Source organism: Vidua chalybeata, chromosome 6, assembly GCF_026979565.1.
Source record: "Vidua chalybeata isolate OUT-0048 chromosome 6, bVidCha1 merged haplotype, whole genome shotgun sequence".
NCBI lineage: Eukaryota > Metazoa > Chordata > Aves > Passeriformes > Viduidae > Vidua > Vidua chalybeata.
This window is the reverse complement of record NC_071535.1, coordinates 36,956,919-36,974,629: the sequence shown is the minus strand read 5'-3', so window position 1 is coordinate 36,974,629 and position 17,711 is coordinate 36,956,919. Positions and strand designations below refer to the sequence as shown.

The following is a 17,711-nucleotide window of genomic DNA, read 5'->3' as shown; positions in this document are numbered from 1 at the left end:
AAAGGGTTTTACCCCACTAACATTTCAGACACATGGAGTTTGCTCTACTACAAGTACTGGTGTTACCATGTGCTTGATGATTAGCCAGTAAAGGCAAGAAAGAACATTAATGGCTCTAGATGCAACAATGATCTTGGTCTGGGTGATGGCCCTCAGACCCTCAGATATTAATTTCTAAGGCAGATATTCCAGCAGAAGTTCATTTGGTGAAGAAAGACAGATGCAGTTGCTGGTTACACAGGTGGCTGCTGTGGAACAGCTGATGTGTGGCAGATTGTTCTTCTGTCAGACAGGTAGTGACTCATGGGCTCCTGGGCCTACTGGCTGTTTTAGCTAGGTGAGCTCCTGTCCCAGAGTGCCTTCTGTACTGTAGACAACGGGCTTAAAATCCATACAGCCTTGAGAATCCCAGACAGCCTATGCCACTGTGTTTTCTTCTAAGGCTAAGTCTTCTAGGAGACTTGCTTCCCATGCACGTACCATAGAATGGGTAATATTTGCGCATTGCCCATATAATCTAGAGTACAGTGGGATAATTTTTATTTTGGAGCACTACAGATGGCCAATGCTGAACACTGCTCCAAGATTCAAAAATATTATTTATTTTTCTGGGACAAATAAATCACAAGTTTAGCAGGGAGACAATCACTGATGTAAAGAAGCACAGCTGCAAGATGCCAGCACACTGTTAATTTAAGTATTCACTGCATTGTGTGTTTTGTTTATGCTGCATCCATACCAATATGCATGCTTCCACATGTGCTTTCCCATTATGCACAGCCATAAAGTAAACTAGAGAAACCAGCAGACAGTCAGATATTCTTCAGAAACCCTGCAGCCTCCTGTCCTGGGAAATAATAGCAGCACAATGAATTGAAAGTCTGGCAGCCATCAATGCAGGATGATTACTCCCTACCCTGATCTCAGATTTTTCTGGGGGAAAACCCAGACTGGATGGATGCACACACTGTGCCAGAAGCAGCCTCCTTCTCTTTGTATCCCCCTAGGAAGCACTGCATAACTGAGCATCAGATATCAGGGCATAACTGCATATCCAGCAGCTTTTTTTTCCTCTGAACATGACTCCTGCAGATAAAAAGCTGCATCTCCCAGCTTTTTATCTGCAGGAGTCATGTTAAGAGTGTTACAGAAGCAGTGGCTACAATATAGTGGCTATACTGTCTAAGGCCAAGAGTTTCAAGAGTGGCACATAAGATCTACCTTGGTTTTTGGAAAAACTTTCCTATTCAGAGGCTTATGCTGGCTGGAACGCTGGGTTGTTTCTGCCCTATTAATCATCCTTCTTTTGGCTGGTACAAGCTGTAGAAGAGCCCTTGCTCAATCCCTTAGCTCACAGTCAGCTGGTGAGTAAAATCAATGTACTAATGTACTTTAATGTACTAATTTCCTAGTGCTTAAGCCAAATAATTAGGCTCTCTATCCAAATCCAGTGTGAATGCACTGTCATGAAATTCTGCTGGGCTCTGGAATAGGGAGCTCAGGGAGTTCTCCCTGGTGGCAGGCATATCTACACTCCTACTTTGCATAGAAGAGGATTGTCTCCTTCTGCTACTAAGCAACAAAAGTAGGAGACGGGAGCTGCCATAACAAGAATCAGCAAAAAGATAACAGGCAAACAAAGGATGAAGAATATTAGGAGACTACATTAGAGAAAACATCACTCAAATTCGTAAGACATCTCTTTCCAGACCTTTCCCTCAATTTCCAGACTAGCAAACCAGCGCAGTAATCTTTCCTGTGTGACACACAGACCTCTTAGCCCTCATCTGCAGGAGTTCACACAAATAGAGAAAAAAAGAGGTTGCTGCAAATGCATCCCCTCAATATATGGACTCACAGCTCTCACGGTGGGAGCTGAACACACGGCAAGGAGGCCCCTGCTCCCCAGGTTTGGTGCCTAAGTTGGCACACCTCACTGGGGGCAGGAGAGGCAGCTGGCATGACTCAGCATCATGAAAGAGGGACAGAGATCTCAGCATTGAGAGGTGAAGAGTGCAGCTGTCTTGTCACATGGCTGTTATCCAAAGCATAAACCATTGCTCTGTTTTACTGAATGCCTGCTTATAAATGTTATGATTAATGAGTAACCACGTGTGCTGTATAAACAGAGGCCCCTAGATTTACGTGCTTAATTTGGATGAAGGAGTATGAGAATGAGACCATTCCTCAGAAGGAGAAAAATGGAGAAATAAGGGATAGAAACAGAGAAAACAGTATTTTTTTTTTACAGGCTTGTTCATGGAAGGTCTAGATCAGTTCTCAGATTCAAATAAGCATGGCTGAAACAACCATTTTTAAACTACTTTTGGGTGGAAATCACTGTGACTTTGCAGACTGCATGAACCAAGCAAAATCTGCTCAAATTCAGGCGCACACAGCAAGTTTTACAGTCATTTACTGCAGTCTGAAATGTTGTGTAATGAGTGCCTGACAGCTCTGCCTAGACATCTTCAAAGCAGAAGGCATAATAAGAGAAAATGTTGTCTTTTTAAGTGTCTTTTGAGGTAGAGATGCTTCCTTATCACTTTGGTCTTACACCTCCTCAGAGCACTAGAACTGTATTTGCTAACTGGACTGAAAAGTTACCTGCTGCTTGCAGCCATGCAAGACATGAGCATGAAAAACACCTCTTACCCCTGATGTTGCTCCACGGAACTCATTCAGCTTTTTCTTGAGCTGCAGGCAGTGTTCATAGTCATTTCCCACATCACCTACATTAATCATGACCTCCTGGGGAAATAAGCAGTGGACAAATATTTAGGTGAAGAGTACAAGAACACAGCAACTCCCAGCGCTTATCCTGATGCAATAAGTTCTGTGATGTGTCTATAAATCACTTGACCTACAGCTTCTGAAATGGTCTCTTCTGATCTTTAGATAATTACGAGACTTGGTCCCGACTCCCTTTTCCATTTATTACTGGCTATGGAAACAACCTCTGAATGAAAGTGATTCTTCACTCCTACAAAGAGAGACTTTCAGATCTGATATACAATTAGAGTGAAGGCCAGCTGCCAAATGCTTCAAGTCTCTTCCATTCTAATCTGCTTTCATTTCTCTGTCTCGGTAGAGACACATGAGATGGCCCCAAATAATCACAACCTTCCTGTGCAGAGTTTACATGAGAAGATGTGCTAATACTGCCCAATTGACTCTGGTATGTATGGACAGACTCCATAGAATTTGTTCAGTCATTCCTTTCACATTGTTTGTAGAACATGTCATGATTCTTACAGACAAAAATCACTCGGCAAATATCCTGGAAGATGACACGTTTATCAGAATGCCATTGCTAAATAGCAAGTCTCTAGTGAGCTGCTTGAGTTAAATACTAAAATCCACTTGCCTTCTCCCTGATCCAGGCTTCCACCTGGTCCACCTTCTGGAGAAATTCTAGGAAGTCCCGACTGTCCTCCAGCATCTTTCCACGAGCAGCAACAGCTCTCTTCAACTTCTCCCAGTGCTCCTGAAGCATGCGGATTTGGCGACGGATCTCTCCCGATTTTGGGTGGCCTTTTGATATCAGGGCTTCTCCTTTCTTCACATTCAGAAGAAGAAATTAGAAATTAAAGTGGTCACTAATTTTTAAAGGGATTACCATGTTACATGACCTTTCTAGAAGGAGTCTTCTACCTTCCTAACCTGGATTGAACAATAGATTACTACTATCAATTCTTATCACCCAAATGATAAAGCCAGCTGGAAAGCTGAAGGGAACCTAGAATCACAGAAAACTGGGATTTGACTATATCCCTGCCAAGAGAGATATCCATGGGAGCACCAAGTGTTACAGATGACTGTGCCCTTTAGCTATATGATTCACCCAGTTCCAACAAGAATATTCACAAATTGGGCATGAAATCCTATTTGCCTTTCGTAGGAGTAACCATGTCAGGCAAGGAAGAAATCAGTGTATATTTTCCTGTTCAGGCTGTAAGGAAAGATGGAAGCTCCCTGAATGGAGCCAATAAAATATCTCCCTGTTGTAAACTAACAGCATTACATTTCCATGGCAAAGCAACTGGGTTCTTGTCACACCAGTAGGATAACTGATGCAGAAGTGATGATCAAGCATATCATCCTTCACATATCATCAATCTGTCTTTGGATGAGCAGTAATTATCTGTAAAAACGTAACAGAGTAAGAGGGTTACCTTATTAACAGCTATAATGATTTCTTCATTTGCTAGAATCTCTGCCTCAAAGACCTGATGTTTCTGCAGCAGCTTCATCTTGTCCTGCAGATTGCTGGGGTCTTGTATGGAAGGGTCCTCCAGCTTCTGCATGCGCTCACTGATCCAGTCTTCTGCCTGCAGCATTGAGAGGCACCCGGGTTAGCACAACAACTACCTGGGGTCCTGGGGCCTCCTCCCAGGAAATGTCTCTATTCTGTCCAAGTGTGTCTGTACCTGAGCTGGATAGGTTGAGTGGGAGCTGACAGCTGAGGTGGATCTCCAGTTTCTGAACTCATTCTACTTTGTTAAAAGTAGGTAGGAATGAAACTAATTTTTATCTGACCACAGGAGTAACAAAAAATTCCTTGAGTACCTCAGATTTTATCACAAGGCATTAACAGCTTATACAGTCTTCTAGATTATGTAGAGAGAATCTTTGAGCCTTAACATGGGACATATTCAAAATGAGATTATGACAACTGATTCAGGGGGCTGATTTAGGGCTCTGAGTTTTGTCTGGTATCTCTGCCATTGACCTACTTGCAAAGTGAGTAAACATTCTTTAGAATTCAGTGCCTCACCTATAAAACAGCACTAACATTTCCTCATGTCAGTGGTGTTGTGAGACCTAAATGGAAAATGCAATGCAAATAAAGATTTGGAAACAGGGTCCAAGCACTAGTCAAATTATTTGAAAGGAAATACAACTATATTTGCTTTTATATTTCATAAAATTAAAAATGGTCTGGTCAGGAATATCAGATTCAGAAAAGCAGGTGATTTATGAGAGTTAACAAAGCAAAAGTTATGTGTTTCTCTTAGGAAATTATTTTTTAAGGGGATTTTAAAGTGTGCAGAATAAAATGAAGAATAGGATAACAATTTTTCCACAATTTTCTTGAAGTGCTGCTGAACTTTAGCCCTTAGCATTGAAGGAAACATTTTCTATCCATCAAAACACTGGGAATTGAACACTTGACATAATGTAACTGATCCTGTTGTCCTCAGAGCACTGAAGTAATGTAATGTTTTGACAACACAAGAGCTGCAAATTGAAGGGCAGCTTTATTAGTTTCAAAATATCTTGGCTGTCCTTGTGGAACTGTGCACTATGTGCACACAAGACTTGTCAGCTGGGGGATTTTCTCTGTTAATTAATGATTTGAAATGTTGTTTCAGCTGCTGAGATTCCATAAACAATAACAGAAATAGCCTTCACTAGCAGCATGCTCTCCAGAAACTGTTTCTCTCCAAAGCGTGGTTAGAGTCTCAAACAGACCATGTCAAACTTGCCCAGGGCTACACATTGTCATGTGCTGCTTGCATTTCCAACACCCTCCTCAATGGCCTTCTCCCATTCCCAGCCACACACTCATGCTTCAGTGTTACATAGTGACTCTTCATTTGAATGGAGGCTCATCCATACAGTTGGGATGAGAAATAAACCAATCCCCAGGAAAAAGCAACTTCAAGGTCTATTTCTCGCCTACTTTTTAATTAGAAGCAGCGGCTTTAATGACAGATTGAACATTTGCACTCTTAGTGCCTTGGTTTATTTAAGGCTTGTTTAAGATGGCTCTAGAGAGTGAGGGATCCTTCTCCTGGCCTCTTGCCCAGATTCAGATGTGAAGCAAAGCTGATCTGTTTTCCCAAGACCTTTCTATGGAAAGATTTAATGGCTGTCTGGACAGCCATTTTCACTTCACTGAAGACAACAGAAAAACTTGTGTTATGCTCAGTATAGGCACAAGACCAGACTTACTTCTATGGGAGTCATAAAAAATGTGGGCACTACCAATTTAGAAACTTACTCTTTCAAAATGTACTCATGAGTACAAACTGTAAATTATACTGACTTTTTAATAACAGAAGTATGCAAAGCATATAAAGGGATGTGCCTGGTCCAGACATCTAGAGATAACAACTAGTTCTCTCTCATTCCCCTGAGATAAAGATGTAAATGTTTTTTTTATTCTTATGTACAGGGTGAAAAGAAGTACTACCAATACCATGAGCAAGTTTCAAAGTCAGCGTTAAAACCCAGAGCCAGCTTTAGAAGTTAAAACTTTTAACTTTATAATATTCCCTTTGCAATAACTTAAACACACATATTTCTAAGTAGCAACTTGCTCATTTGCCTTCCAGATTAGCACTGAGCTACAGTCTTTTTGGCAATAGGGTGTAGTCTGTAAGTCCGTCTCACTTCTTTGGGTGAGACAAAAGCTACTTCTACAAAAGCTCCTTCTACTGTAGGAGGGTGAGTTTTATTTTGTAAACTGCATGTGATCTCTTGAGTTAATTATTGTGGTTTGTTATACTAATGTGTGTAGTTCTCTATGTCACTGCTTCTAGAGAGTAACTAGAAGAATTTTAATGATGACAGTGATCACTAATTTCTGCTGACACAGAAAATTTGGTTTGATCAATAGAAATTACTTAACATGTTTGCAGGACAGAGAGTTTTCAGGGGAGTGGGCTATGAGCTATGGGTCTTGTTCCCTTAATAAGTAAGAATAAGCAATGACCTAATTGATTTCACAGCCAAACTCAAAACTCATCTCTGAATTTAACATTCCTATGGGGACCATTCTCACCTATGAATTTGTACACACCTAGAATATAATTAAAATTAAATTAAACATTCCATTCTATCCAACAAAGAGAAAGATATTACTGATTTGAGTAAGATTTTTTAAGATTTTTGTTTTTTAATTCCTTGGTGACATTCACATTCTGCAGCAGTCGGCAATGATTCTAGGTTGGTGAGGTAAATGAGCACATAACCTGAGAGCAAACACTCCCTAAAGAACTCCTGGCTGAATTTATGAGGAGAAAGTGGATGAGAATAGGGAAATGTTCTTCTATGCAGGACCAAGTCTTGTGCTCTAAGTGTGTGATTCAAGAATGAAGGGGGACCCCAGCCCAAGCACTGATTTGACAGTTACAGAAAGATGGAAAGAAATGCGTAAGTATTTCTACCTAATGGGTTGACTGTATCTCTAGAAGGGCATTGACAATTTCTCTACCAAGAGGATTTTGGGAAATTGCTCTTTTGAAATTATAACCCCTGAGCAATGCACCATCCAGTCCCCTCTGCTAGTCCAAAAGGTGGACAGGCCATTACTGGTGGATTTTCATTGCTTTCCTATCATGGGATAGTAAAAGTATAACCGAATAATACAAGTTAATATTTGGGTGTATAAATAATTTCTGCTAAATTTTATTAAAAGAGAAAGGAAAATTAAAAAAAAAAAAGAAGAAAAAGGAAGAAGGAAAAAGGAAAAAGAAGAAAAAGAGAAAAAAAAGTATGGTTCTGGTTTTGTAAACCACTGAGGACATTTCATGGGACACAGGAACAGAAGGGGTGGATACCAGACCAGCAAGAGTGCTTGAAAATGTCCCTGGGTCTGTGTGCTCTTGTTTATGCCAGCACAGTTCTCAGTCACACATGTTGTGCTGCCCTTTGAAAGGCTGACCTAGTTTGTCTTTCCAACAGTATTGACAGAGCAGAGCTACTCAGTTACAGGACTGAGGCCAGAACAGGAGACAGAGACCAGCATGTTCTGCAGAGCCAGTAGCTCAAGAGCTTTGCTGAGCCACAGCAGTGCTTTGAAGGCCTTCAATGAACACCCACTAATAAAGCTTGGTGCCCAGGCCATAATGCTTTCCACTTTGTGTTCATCCTGATTTGAAATACATTTTCTCCCCCACCAAAGGAAAAAGATGTATTAACTTGCAGTTTTCCTTTCAACTGTTTTATTCTACCAGAGCTTTTGATGACTGAAGTGGCTGCAATATGCATAATGCCACAACAATAGTACAATAACAGGAATAGCATTGGAGCATCTTGCATGAGTGTGGCAGGAGTTGCAACACCAGAGTAGATCATCCATTCACCCAATAATGTCTGGCAAGAGTGAGCACTTCATCCAATAGAGGTAGGTGGTTCCTCTGCTTTACATCCCCATCCCAGTCTAAAACCCTCTTACCTCTTCCAAGTTTTGGTAGAAAAGTGCCAGAAGAAGGGCAGTCTGCAGCTTCTCTCTCCTACTCTGGGATAGATCCTTGATCTGACGCTTCCTCTCATGAATGACATCCAGTTTGTGCTGAATCTTTTGCCCTTCCAGTCCATCAGCCTTTTCCAACCTGCTTGCCTGTTCTTGAAGAGACATCATCTGAGGAGGCAACAGATCTGAAATTACTTTTATGCTTCCAAGTGGTGTGAAAGAAACAAAATCAAGTTCCTTTTGTAGTTAAAATACTCTCTTTTTTTCTGTAATGAACCAAGAACAGCAGGGACAAGTTAACCAGCATTCCCCCTCACCCTGTACTGCGTTACATCTATGACATTACTGGCATGGTGCATCCTGGCTACATAAATTAATTAAAGCTGTAGCTTCAGGAGTCCCTATGCTGCCGATTATCCAGTGCAAGGTGTCATGGAGCAAGCATGACATCCATGCTCAGATTTTGTTGCTTTCTGGAAACCAGGTGTTGTAATGTATCTCTCAAAATGAGCAATCAGTGTGACAGGGAGCTGGCAAGAGTCCTTGGAGCTCATTCTGGGGAACCCAGGCACAGCTGCAGGTTTAAGCTTAGCCCTAGCCTGGGTGAGTTTCAGCAGTGGCCACCAGCCAGGCAGATTCCTTTACACACAGGTGAGCAATTCAGGATCTATTGCAAAGGTGCAGAGAGGTTGCTTGTTTGGTACAGTTGTTGTGTACCAAATGGATATTTAAGTAATTTGACAACTTTTAATGTCAAAATACCTACTGCATTTTGTAAAATACCTACTCTATTTTACTTGCTTTAAAAGTCACTATTTTTTTAAATGAAAAGAGCAGAAACTTCTGATATCCATAATACAATATGGCTGCCTACTTTAAATATTTCTTCTTGTAAGTCCCCCTGTTCTGAAACCCAAAGTGATTTTCTTATGTGTTGCAAGGACTTGGGCATGGAGTGTTGTGACAGTTGTTCTCCAATGCTCTGCCTCCTATTTCCCCAAGCTTCCCCATTTTATCTTTTGCTCAAGCATATCAGGCCTATCAGGTATTTCATGCCTGTCACCAATTCAAAGTGTTACCATAATAATAATAATAATAATAATAATAAAGCATATATATAATTTTAGTTCATAGAATTCTAGCTGGTAGAATATTTGTTGTTTATTTTTTTACCTTCTCATCCTGTGATGCCAGAAGTTTCTCAAAAGCCTCATGTTTCCTTATCAGTTGTTCTACTTCATCTACAGACCTTCCGAGGTCACTGCTTTTCAAATAAACCTATAAAAAAAGTTTATTATTTTTCTCAGTGAATTAATTATCCCATAATCTTGATTCCTAAATAGGAGAAGAGGTATTAACTCTGCTGCTGAGAATACACTTGAGAGGGAACAAAAGGAACAGGAGGCAACAGAAGCTAGAAATTAATTAATAGAAGCCCATGGTATTGAGCAAGAAAGAGAAGCATTAACAGGTCTAGCTAAGGAAAGTGACCTGTCAGTCCTTATCACAATCACTAAGTCACAAAGCAGTGAATTCCAGAAGTCTAAGCCATCCTTGCAATCTCAAGCAAGATCACTGTCATGTCTGACAGATGTCCATATGATTCCTTCTTAGAAGAGTTCCCAAAACAGAGACTTTGCAGCCTGTCACCAGTGCTTTATTACCTCAACCATTAGCAGGATTTTCCAAACATCTAACCTGAAAATGCATGGTTATTGCTACACCTTGTCACATACTGCCCTCTTGATCACACTCAGGAGATGATTCCTTTTACATTTGCTTCAGGCTTGTGCATGTTTGTAGACCTTTTGCATACTGAGGTTTCTGCCTTCTCTAGGTTAAAACTACAGTTTTGATTATTAAACAGCTGTGTCTTTTTTATTCTGATTATTCTTATTGCTCTCCTCCGCGTTTTTGCCATTTCCACTTATTTTGAGACTTGATGTAACAAGTGGCAATAAGAAATAAGGCCGCCAGAGTGAAGACAATAGACTGACTTTTGAGCTGCAATCTTCAGGATGTGCCTGTATATAGTGCTTGTCTTTTATACAGCACCATGAACTCAAGTCCACCTTGCAATCTACTGTGAGCTTCCAGAAACTTTTCAGAAGAAGTGCTGTCAGACCAGCTTGTCCCCATCCTGTATTTATGCAGCTGATCGTTCCTGAAAAAATGTCATAGCTTGCACCTGTACCAAGTGCATTACATCTGTCATTTTTTCTGGCCATCATTTCAACCTATCTGCATTAATTTTATTTACTGTCTGTTCTGCCAGTCTCTGATGCAGAAAGATTGCATCCAAAATAACAAATAAGAAATAACAAATGTGGATTTAAAGAATCTGATCTCTGCACCTTTTAACACTGTGCAAGTGTGCACATTTTCCAACTGATTCACACACGTTTCAAAGGCACTGCAGTGTTCACTTACTCTGTTCTGGTGTTAAGAAAAACGATGCCAAATTACTTGTCCCATACATTCTGTTATATTCAGTTTTGCCAAATGCAAAAGAATAAAGAATATAGTTATCAATTATCAAGAAAAAAAGATGCTTTTCTGCAGGTTGACAGGAATTTATTAATTTTAATTGGATGTAATTGCCCACAGGCTTTTTTCTTGTTCAGCAATGTGACAACAGCAGGATAAAATCCCCAGTTACAGGCTCTGATGGGACATGAGCAAAGACTACTCATGGATAAGGTTCACACTGAAGTGACTGTGGCTGGACAGACTTAGGGAAATCAGCCTGCCGTGAGTGATGGCATTTATCAGCAGTGTGTAATGTGTAATCTGTTTTGTGAGCTCATAGAATCACAAATATTTGGACAAGGATGAGAAATTCTAATCAGTAACTTTGCCAGGGTAAAGTGTAATTAACAGAGATGGAAGAAGAATTTGAGAACAATGATATAGTGTAAAAGAATAAAGGGGCAGGAAAGAAACAGAATCAGTGAAACAACACAAAATGCTAAATGTTTTGGAAAAAGCCTAGTAAAGGACATGGGTAAATCTGTGCCTTTAAGCCATAGATGTGCACAGAAAAAAAAAACATCTAGAGAGATCACTCTTCCTTTGCAAAACATCACAGTCCTGTAGCTGTCTAACAGGGTGGATTTTTATAAGAGGGAAAAGATGTTCTTTAAAAGCTACTTTAGAAAACCAGCCATGATGTTCTTTCTCTTGACAACTGCTTAACCCCACAGAGCATCTTCTGCAGGAGAGGCTTCCCAAGTTTGAGCACATGTGCAGGGTAATCCTACTTGCCAGGGTTTGACTGCACTAAAAGGCCCAGGATGGACCCCTGTTCCCATCTGGGAATTTCTCTGAGGCTCAGCCCTGGACATCAGTCCCTCCTGAGCTACATTGAGGTGCACTGATCCTGCCCCAATCCCCTTGGACAGACCCCAAATCTCAGCCACTACCTTGCTTTGACACTTGACCTTCAGCTGCTCGATGGACTTTTTTTACTGCTGCCACCACTCAGCCCTCCATGGTGGCTGTGGATAAGAGGACTGACAGCCAGACTTGGCCTGACGTTCTGGCCCATTTTTGGGCTCTGAATATTTTGCATATATAGAAAAATGCACAGGTGAATATCATACCCAGGGCAGATTTTCAAACTGCTCTATGCTAATCCATTCCCATCACAGCAATTGCAGTGAAGAAGAGAGAAAGGCCACTGTACAACAGACCTAAGTTTATAGTAAGCCTGGCTCATAAACTACCAGAATGTCTAAAGAAATACATTCATGCCTCTGCTATGCCCTGTGTTTCACACAAGCGCCACCAGAAGGCAGATACTCTGTCATTCAAATTGGAATCCTTTGATCTATCCTACTCATCAAACGTATGAAAGGATGAGAGATCTCTTTTTTAGAGTGTTATTTGATTTAGTTTGGTCTTTTGAAGAAAAATGTGTGGGCTCCAGGTCTGTCTACTGAAATGCTTTATTAAAACACTTATAAATTCCATTTGTATTTACACCACTGCTGCTAACACAGAAATAAAAAGTTATCAGCTGAATCTCTCCACTGCTGTTTGGGGTGCACTGACATAGAGCAATATGCTAGAGCTCTATTTGGGTGTTTTAAACCTTGCTTTAAAAATACTGTAGCTTCTTGATACATTTTGTGGTTTATCTACCATTTCTGATCAAACAAGATTGACCTCCAGGATTTTATTTAGTAACTGTTAGCAGTGAAACTGATACCTGAAGAAAGGGTCAGCTATTAGTTTTCCTGCTCGTATACCTCCAATGGAAGAAAAAGGCAAGGGACAGCTACTGGTAAAGATGGTTATTGTCCTTAGAGAAAGAGAACAGAAGACATCTGAGAGCAGGGGTGTGGGGTGGTGACTCATAAGCAGCTGCCACTGGAGAGCTCAGTGCCTTGCTCCCACTGAAATCCACTGAGCACAAATGACACTGAGCATTCAAAGCTCAATTCCTTTGGATGTTACAGCACTGGGAAAAAGTCGTCCTGACTACTGAAAACTTTGGACTAAGTCCTCCAGTAGAAGTCTGTGCAAATGCACTTGGCAACCAAGGTTTTGACATTGAGTAGGAAAACTGGTGCTCAGAAAGAAAATTGCTGCAAAAGGGAAGTGGCTGCATACATTGCAGGGGAGGCGATGGCAATGTGCTCAGAGGAGAGCAGCCCCCGTAGCACCAACAGTGCTGCTGCCTGGAGAGCTGCTGAGGCAAAAAATTGCCATTTGTCTTCTACACAGAAATCTTACAACAGCCATTGCTATAATCAGAACCACAACGTTTTAAACAATTGTTATACCAGTCTGAAAGCAGAATAAAAATTGACTCCCTTGCCACAGTGCTGGCCTGTCACCAATTAAATCACGTTTTGGCACACTTTTAGACAGGTCTCCTAACTCCTGCTCTAAATGAGACACATTAATTTCAAATACAAGACACTGCATAGCTCTCCTCAGGTAACCTACCGAGGTCTCCCACAGAGTACAGCAAAATACTTCCAAAGATGCTTAAAACCACAAAATGGTTTTTGAGATTTATGAGATTTTCTGGAATAAATTTTCAAGTTACTAACATTGTAAAGCATAGAAACAGGTTTTAACCCTACTGAACTGAAATTTTTCCTTATTTCTGAGTTCGTTGCATAGCTGCTGCCAGAAAGACCTTTTTCATACAAGTGAATGCAGAATTAAAAACAAAGTTCAATTAAGAAAAAAATAATTTAAAATAAATCAATACTATTTACACAATTATGTGACAGCATCTGCCAGCTCTAGCTTTTGGAGAAATACCGAATGAAACATTTCTGTCATTATCATAACTAGGTTCGCTGGATGCCACAACTTCACTTTTATAGGCATTGGAAAATGACACAGCCCCGAAAGAAATTTGTACTCCAAAAACTGCAGGTTTTATTTCTCTAGAATAAAATATACTTTAGGTATTTGTGCAAATCCACTTCCTTCTTCTGCTTTTGCTCTTCCAAGTATAACAAGCTCCACAGATTTTGCCCCTCACTGCCTGCCATGAGCTTGCTACTGTAATTGCTGGAATGCCACAGAAAATCTTTCTGTTCTAACCATGTACTGAAAGTCCAAATTAGTATCAGTTTTGAAAACCTTCATTTAGAGCATGTAAGCAAGTCCAAACTATCTGCCGAGACAGAGAAGAATAAGGTTTGGTTTGACTTGATTCTGATAAAAGTAAATACTAAAAATAATAAAGGAAATAATCTGAAATTTGCTTTAACAAAGTAAATGTTCTTGATACCATGACTATATAAGGTTCACAAAAATGTTTTACCATGCTTCATTTCAGTAAAAGTTATAAGAAGATATCATACTATAACCACAAGAGGAATAAAAGACACTAAAATCGATTCTAAAAAGAAAGCATGCATTTTTTTTATTATAGTGATATCATTGGCATCTGTTCTCACCATCTATATGCAAAATTCTAGTTTTGAATGTATTTAAAATTTCTTTCCCTCCCCACACACTGTATGCTGTCTCCTGGGCATAAGAATATAGTTATCTTATATTGGAAATATATGTGGGAAAACCACAGAGATAAAACTGCTGTTTTTCTGATAACTGCTATAGTTGCTTCCTCACACCTATTTCCTCCTTCTTCAAAATTTGCAGTATTGATCCCTACCCTAAGTAAGTATGAGGTGTTAGACCAGAATCTTACACCCATACAACATCATCTTTTAAATATTTAGTTATGAAACATTTGTCTGAAAGCAGTCTGAAATGCCTCTGAAACTCCCTATAGTTTTACTTCTAGAAACTTTGCTGGGATATCCAAATTTGACATGCTATGGACATTAAATTCCCTTTGTTTCTTTTCCCTCAGGAAAGGTTGGTACCTCTCCTTTTCTAAGAGGGGAAAAAAAGTGATTTCTTCCTACATACTTAAATACTTTGGCTTTTGAAAACAAGCCTTACTTTTAAAGTTACAAGCCAAGGAATTAACCATTTAGAAATATAGCATAATTTGACAAGTAAGGAAATTAAAACAGTGAAACAGAAAAGAACTAAGAAAAAAACTACACTGAGGATTTTTCCAGGTCCCAGACTGACTACAGAATCACAGAACTGATTAGGTTGGAAAAGACCTTTGAGATGATCAAGTCCAACCTAGCAGAGAAGAAAACCAGCTCTTGGCTCTAAAGACTTGAACCTTCAAAGTGCTGATCACTACAGCCCAATCATGCAAAGTCTGTAAGCAGTTGCATACTGTTAACAACAGCACTCTAATGGTTAAAATGAAAATCTTGTTAAGAGCTCGATTAGAGCAGAGTCCTTCTCTTCACTCCACGTGGATCAAGCTGTAGCTGCAGCCTTGGTGACAGCAGAACACAAGTAGCTTTGTCATTGTCTTGCAAGTCATCTCTAGAGAGCTGGCACATGGCATGGATGCATACCAAAAGAAATTCATATGGCTTGGTTAAACACAACTTAGATCTTCTGTTTGCAAATGTTCCTAAAATGGAATGCAAATCTTCACCACTCTCCTCCCAGTTCCAAAGGATGCAATGTTGACGGCGATAGATGGACACCCTGGACGTGCCGTGCCTCTGTGAGTTGAAGCTGTGGTGTGAGCTGGTATGTTTGTCACAAGGTTGTCAGGGCATACACATTTTACAGTGCATGTTTCTTGGGAAGGCCTCAAACCAGATCTTGTCCAGTGGCTAGAAAGCAATCCTGAGCAGCAAACAGGGTTTATTGATAGAGAGAGGCCAGGCCCAATCTCCACAGGGTGAAAGTGTGGACCAGCTCTATCTGAATCATGCGTCTTGATAAAGATTGTTGGATTTGGGCTTCTTCTAAATTCTCTTACCACCTGGATAGGCATAGCAGTCCAAGGAGTGGCAAGTATCAAGGTGATTTTGGAAACCTTGTGGTGAGCAGGTGTTAGACCATCACATGGAGTCTTCCTAAACTCTGGCCTAGATGAGGGGTAATTCTGAAAGACAATCAGCTCTGGACTTAAATCCTCGCTCATGATCTCATTCCCACTAGCTGAATTTTCTTTTCCAGTCAGCACAGCTGGGGACAGCCATATGTCTCTGGATAAAGTCTGCTGGGGAAGGCCAGGATACTTGGAGGAAGTCACATGAAATCTTGTGATTTGAAGGGCTGGCGACCCACCTGAAGGGAAACCTTGTTTTGGTTTCTGGGATCGTGTTGGAAGACCAGAGGGAGTTTCAGGCACCTTCTCTAATTGTGGCATGAGAAGACTTGAATGAGTGTGACTGCTTCCATGGGAACCTGCTTGAAAAGGCTTTATCATCAAGCTGCACGTTGAAATGTGAAGCTTCATTGAAGTGTGGAGGTCTGACATTTGGACATTGCATTGGCTACAGCCTTGTTGGTGTGGCAGTGAATCACAAGTTTCCAGAGATGCATGCAGATTTTTTCTGTGGAGCATAGAAGCAGCTGGAATAGCAGAGAGATCAACATTTAGGCGTGATGTCCAGCTTGATGGAGCTTTGCAGGAAAGAACATCTGAGGGCAAAGATAGAGCAAGCTTCAAGCGATCACTTTTTCCAGGGGAAATACGATGAACACTTTTTTCTGTTTTTGAATATTCCTTGTAAGATGCAGATGTTGACTGAATGCCAGACCTCTCATATCCGTGGTCCCAAGGATCCTTGCAAGCACTGGAACACGTGGATGTCCCATCAGAAGGGTTGACACTTTGGGGACTAGCACTCCCAAAACCTTTCCTCTGGTCTGTGTGTGCCAGGATGACATCTAGCCTTGAACAGTAAGACACACTGCTGGGTGGTGAGGTGGCATTTCCTGGAGCAAGCTTGGCAACTTGTTGACCAGTGGGAGGATGCCAAGCTAGCACTGGCATCTTTTGAAAAGGCCTGTCCTGCACAGCAGATTCAAAAGCAGGAGGTGGGGTTGTTCTACAGGAAGAGAGCAGCACTTCCACAGTGGAGATGTAGGTTGCAGATGAAGGTTTGCAGCGGTGGTCCCTGTATGACATTCTGAAGCTTAGTCCTAAATGATGCAAAATTCAAAGCCACAGAGCTTGCCTTTCCCCCTGTGCTTAAAATCAAGTCCTAATCCTTTTTCCTTTGGCACTGGAAATTTCCATTCTTCCTCTGAAGCAAAGGAATGAGAGATGAATAAACATTCTCCAGGAAGAAAAATGCGCACAAAAAAAATCCACATTCAAAATAAAAAATCTCAGCTCTTCTAAAACTGCTACCGCCACTTGTCACGTCTGCAAAGCGATATGAGTGTGGGATGGGCTGAAAGATAAATTACGGAGCATACGGCTCTGCTCCCTGAGTGTTCTGACAGTGAGACTGCAGACAGAGTAGGAGGGAGCCAGAAGTGCCTGCCAGAGACAGCCTGCAAACTTGCTGTTATTTCATCTGTGAAAAAAAGAAAAGCAGCTAACCTGAGCAGCGAGTCTGCTGCTGTGAAAAGATCAGAACAGAGCACAGAGTATTGGACGCAGCTTCTGCTCAAAGCAAAAATAACTTTTTTCCTTCTTTCCCTTTTTCAGCTGTTAATTGTCTGCACTCTGCATGACTAGATCTCAGTTTGAAGCTCTTACAAGAGATTCCTACAGAAGTTCCATTTGATGGCACAACTGAATTAACAAAAAAAAAAAAAAAAAAAAAAAAAAAAAAAAAAGATTTTGCTTAATTTTCTTCACATGTGCTCTATTTTCCTTAGCACAGAACAATGGTAGATGATATTCTGCAGAAATCCTTTGAAGGCTTAAGTAACTTGGATGTAATATAAGATGCTGGCTTAAAGTCAAACCTGTCACAGTGGCACAGACAGCAAATGAAAGAGCAATTCTTAGTAGTATTTCTTAGTTTAAAATATTCCTCTGTTACTTTCTTGCTTCCCCTGTTTCTTGCTTCTGGTCTGTGGTATATGAAGTACAGCCAAAATAGGATTGAAAAAGTATGGCGTGCTTCCTTACACAGACATTTTGCAGACATAAGAAGTGAAATGCACGCAACTGAGCCTTGACTCAAACACAAAA

General features: G+C 40.7%; 1 protein-coding gene across 1 annotated transcript in view; it reads right to left on the bottom strand.

Annotated features, from left to right (window-relative positions):
- Nucleotides 1–17,711, bottom strand: part of SPTBN5 (spectrin beta, non-erythrocytic 5) — an 89,897-nt gene that overhangs the window by 29,987 nt on the left and 42,199 nt on the right. The window contains exons 34-38 of the mRNA XM_053946138.1: nt 9,377–9,481; nt 8,186–8,371; nt 4,176–4,331; nt 3,368–3,559; nt 2,656–2,751 (exon numbers count right to left, since the gene is read on the bottom strand). Coding sequence (XP_053802113.1) covers nt 2,656–2,751; nt 3,368–3,559; nt 4,176–4,331; nt 8,186–8,371; nt 9,377–9,481 — 735 coding nt within the window. The remainder of the gene's footprint in view (nt 1–2,655; nt 2,752–3,367; nt 3,560–4,175; nt 4,332–8,185; nt 8,372–9,376; nt 9,482–17,711) is intronic.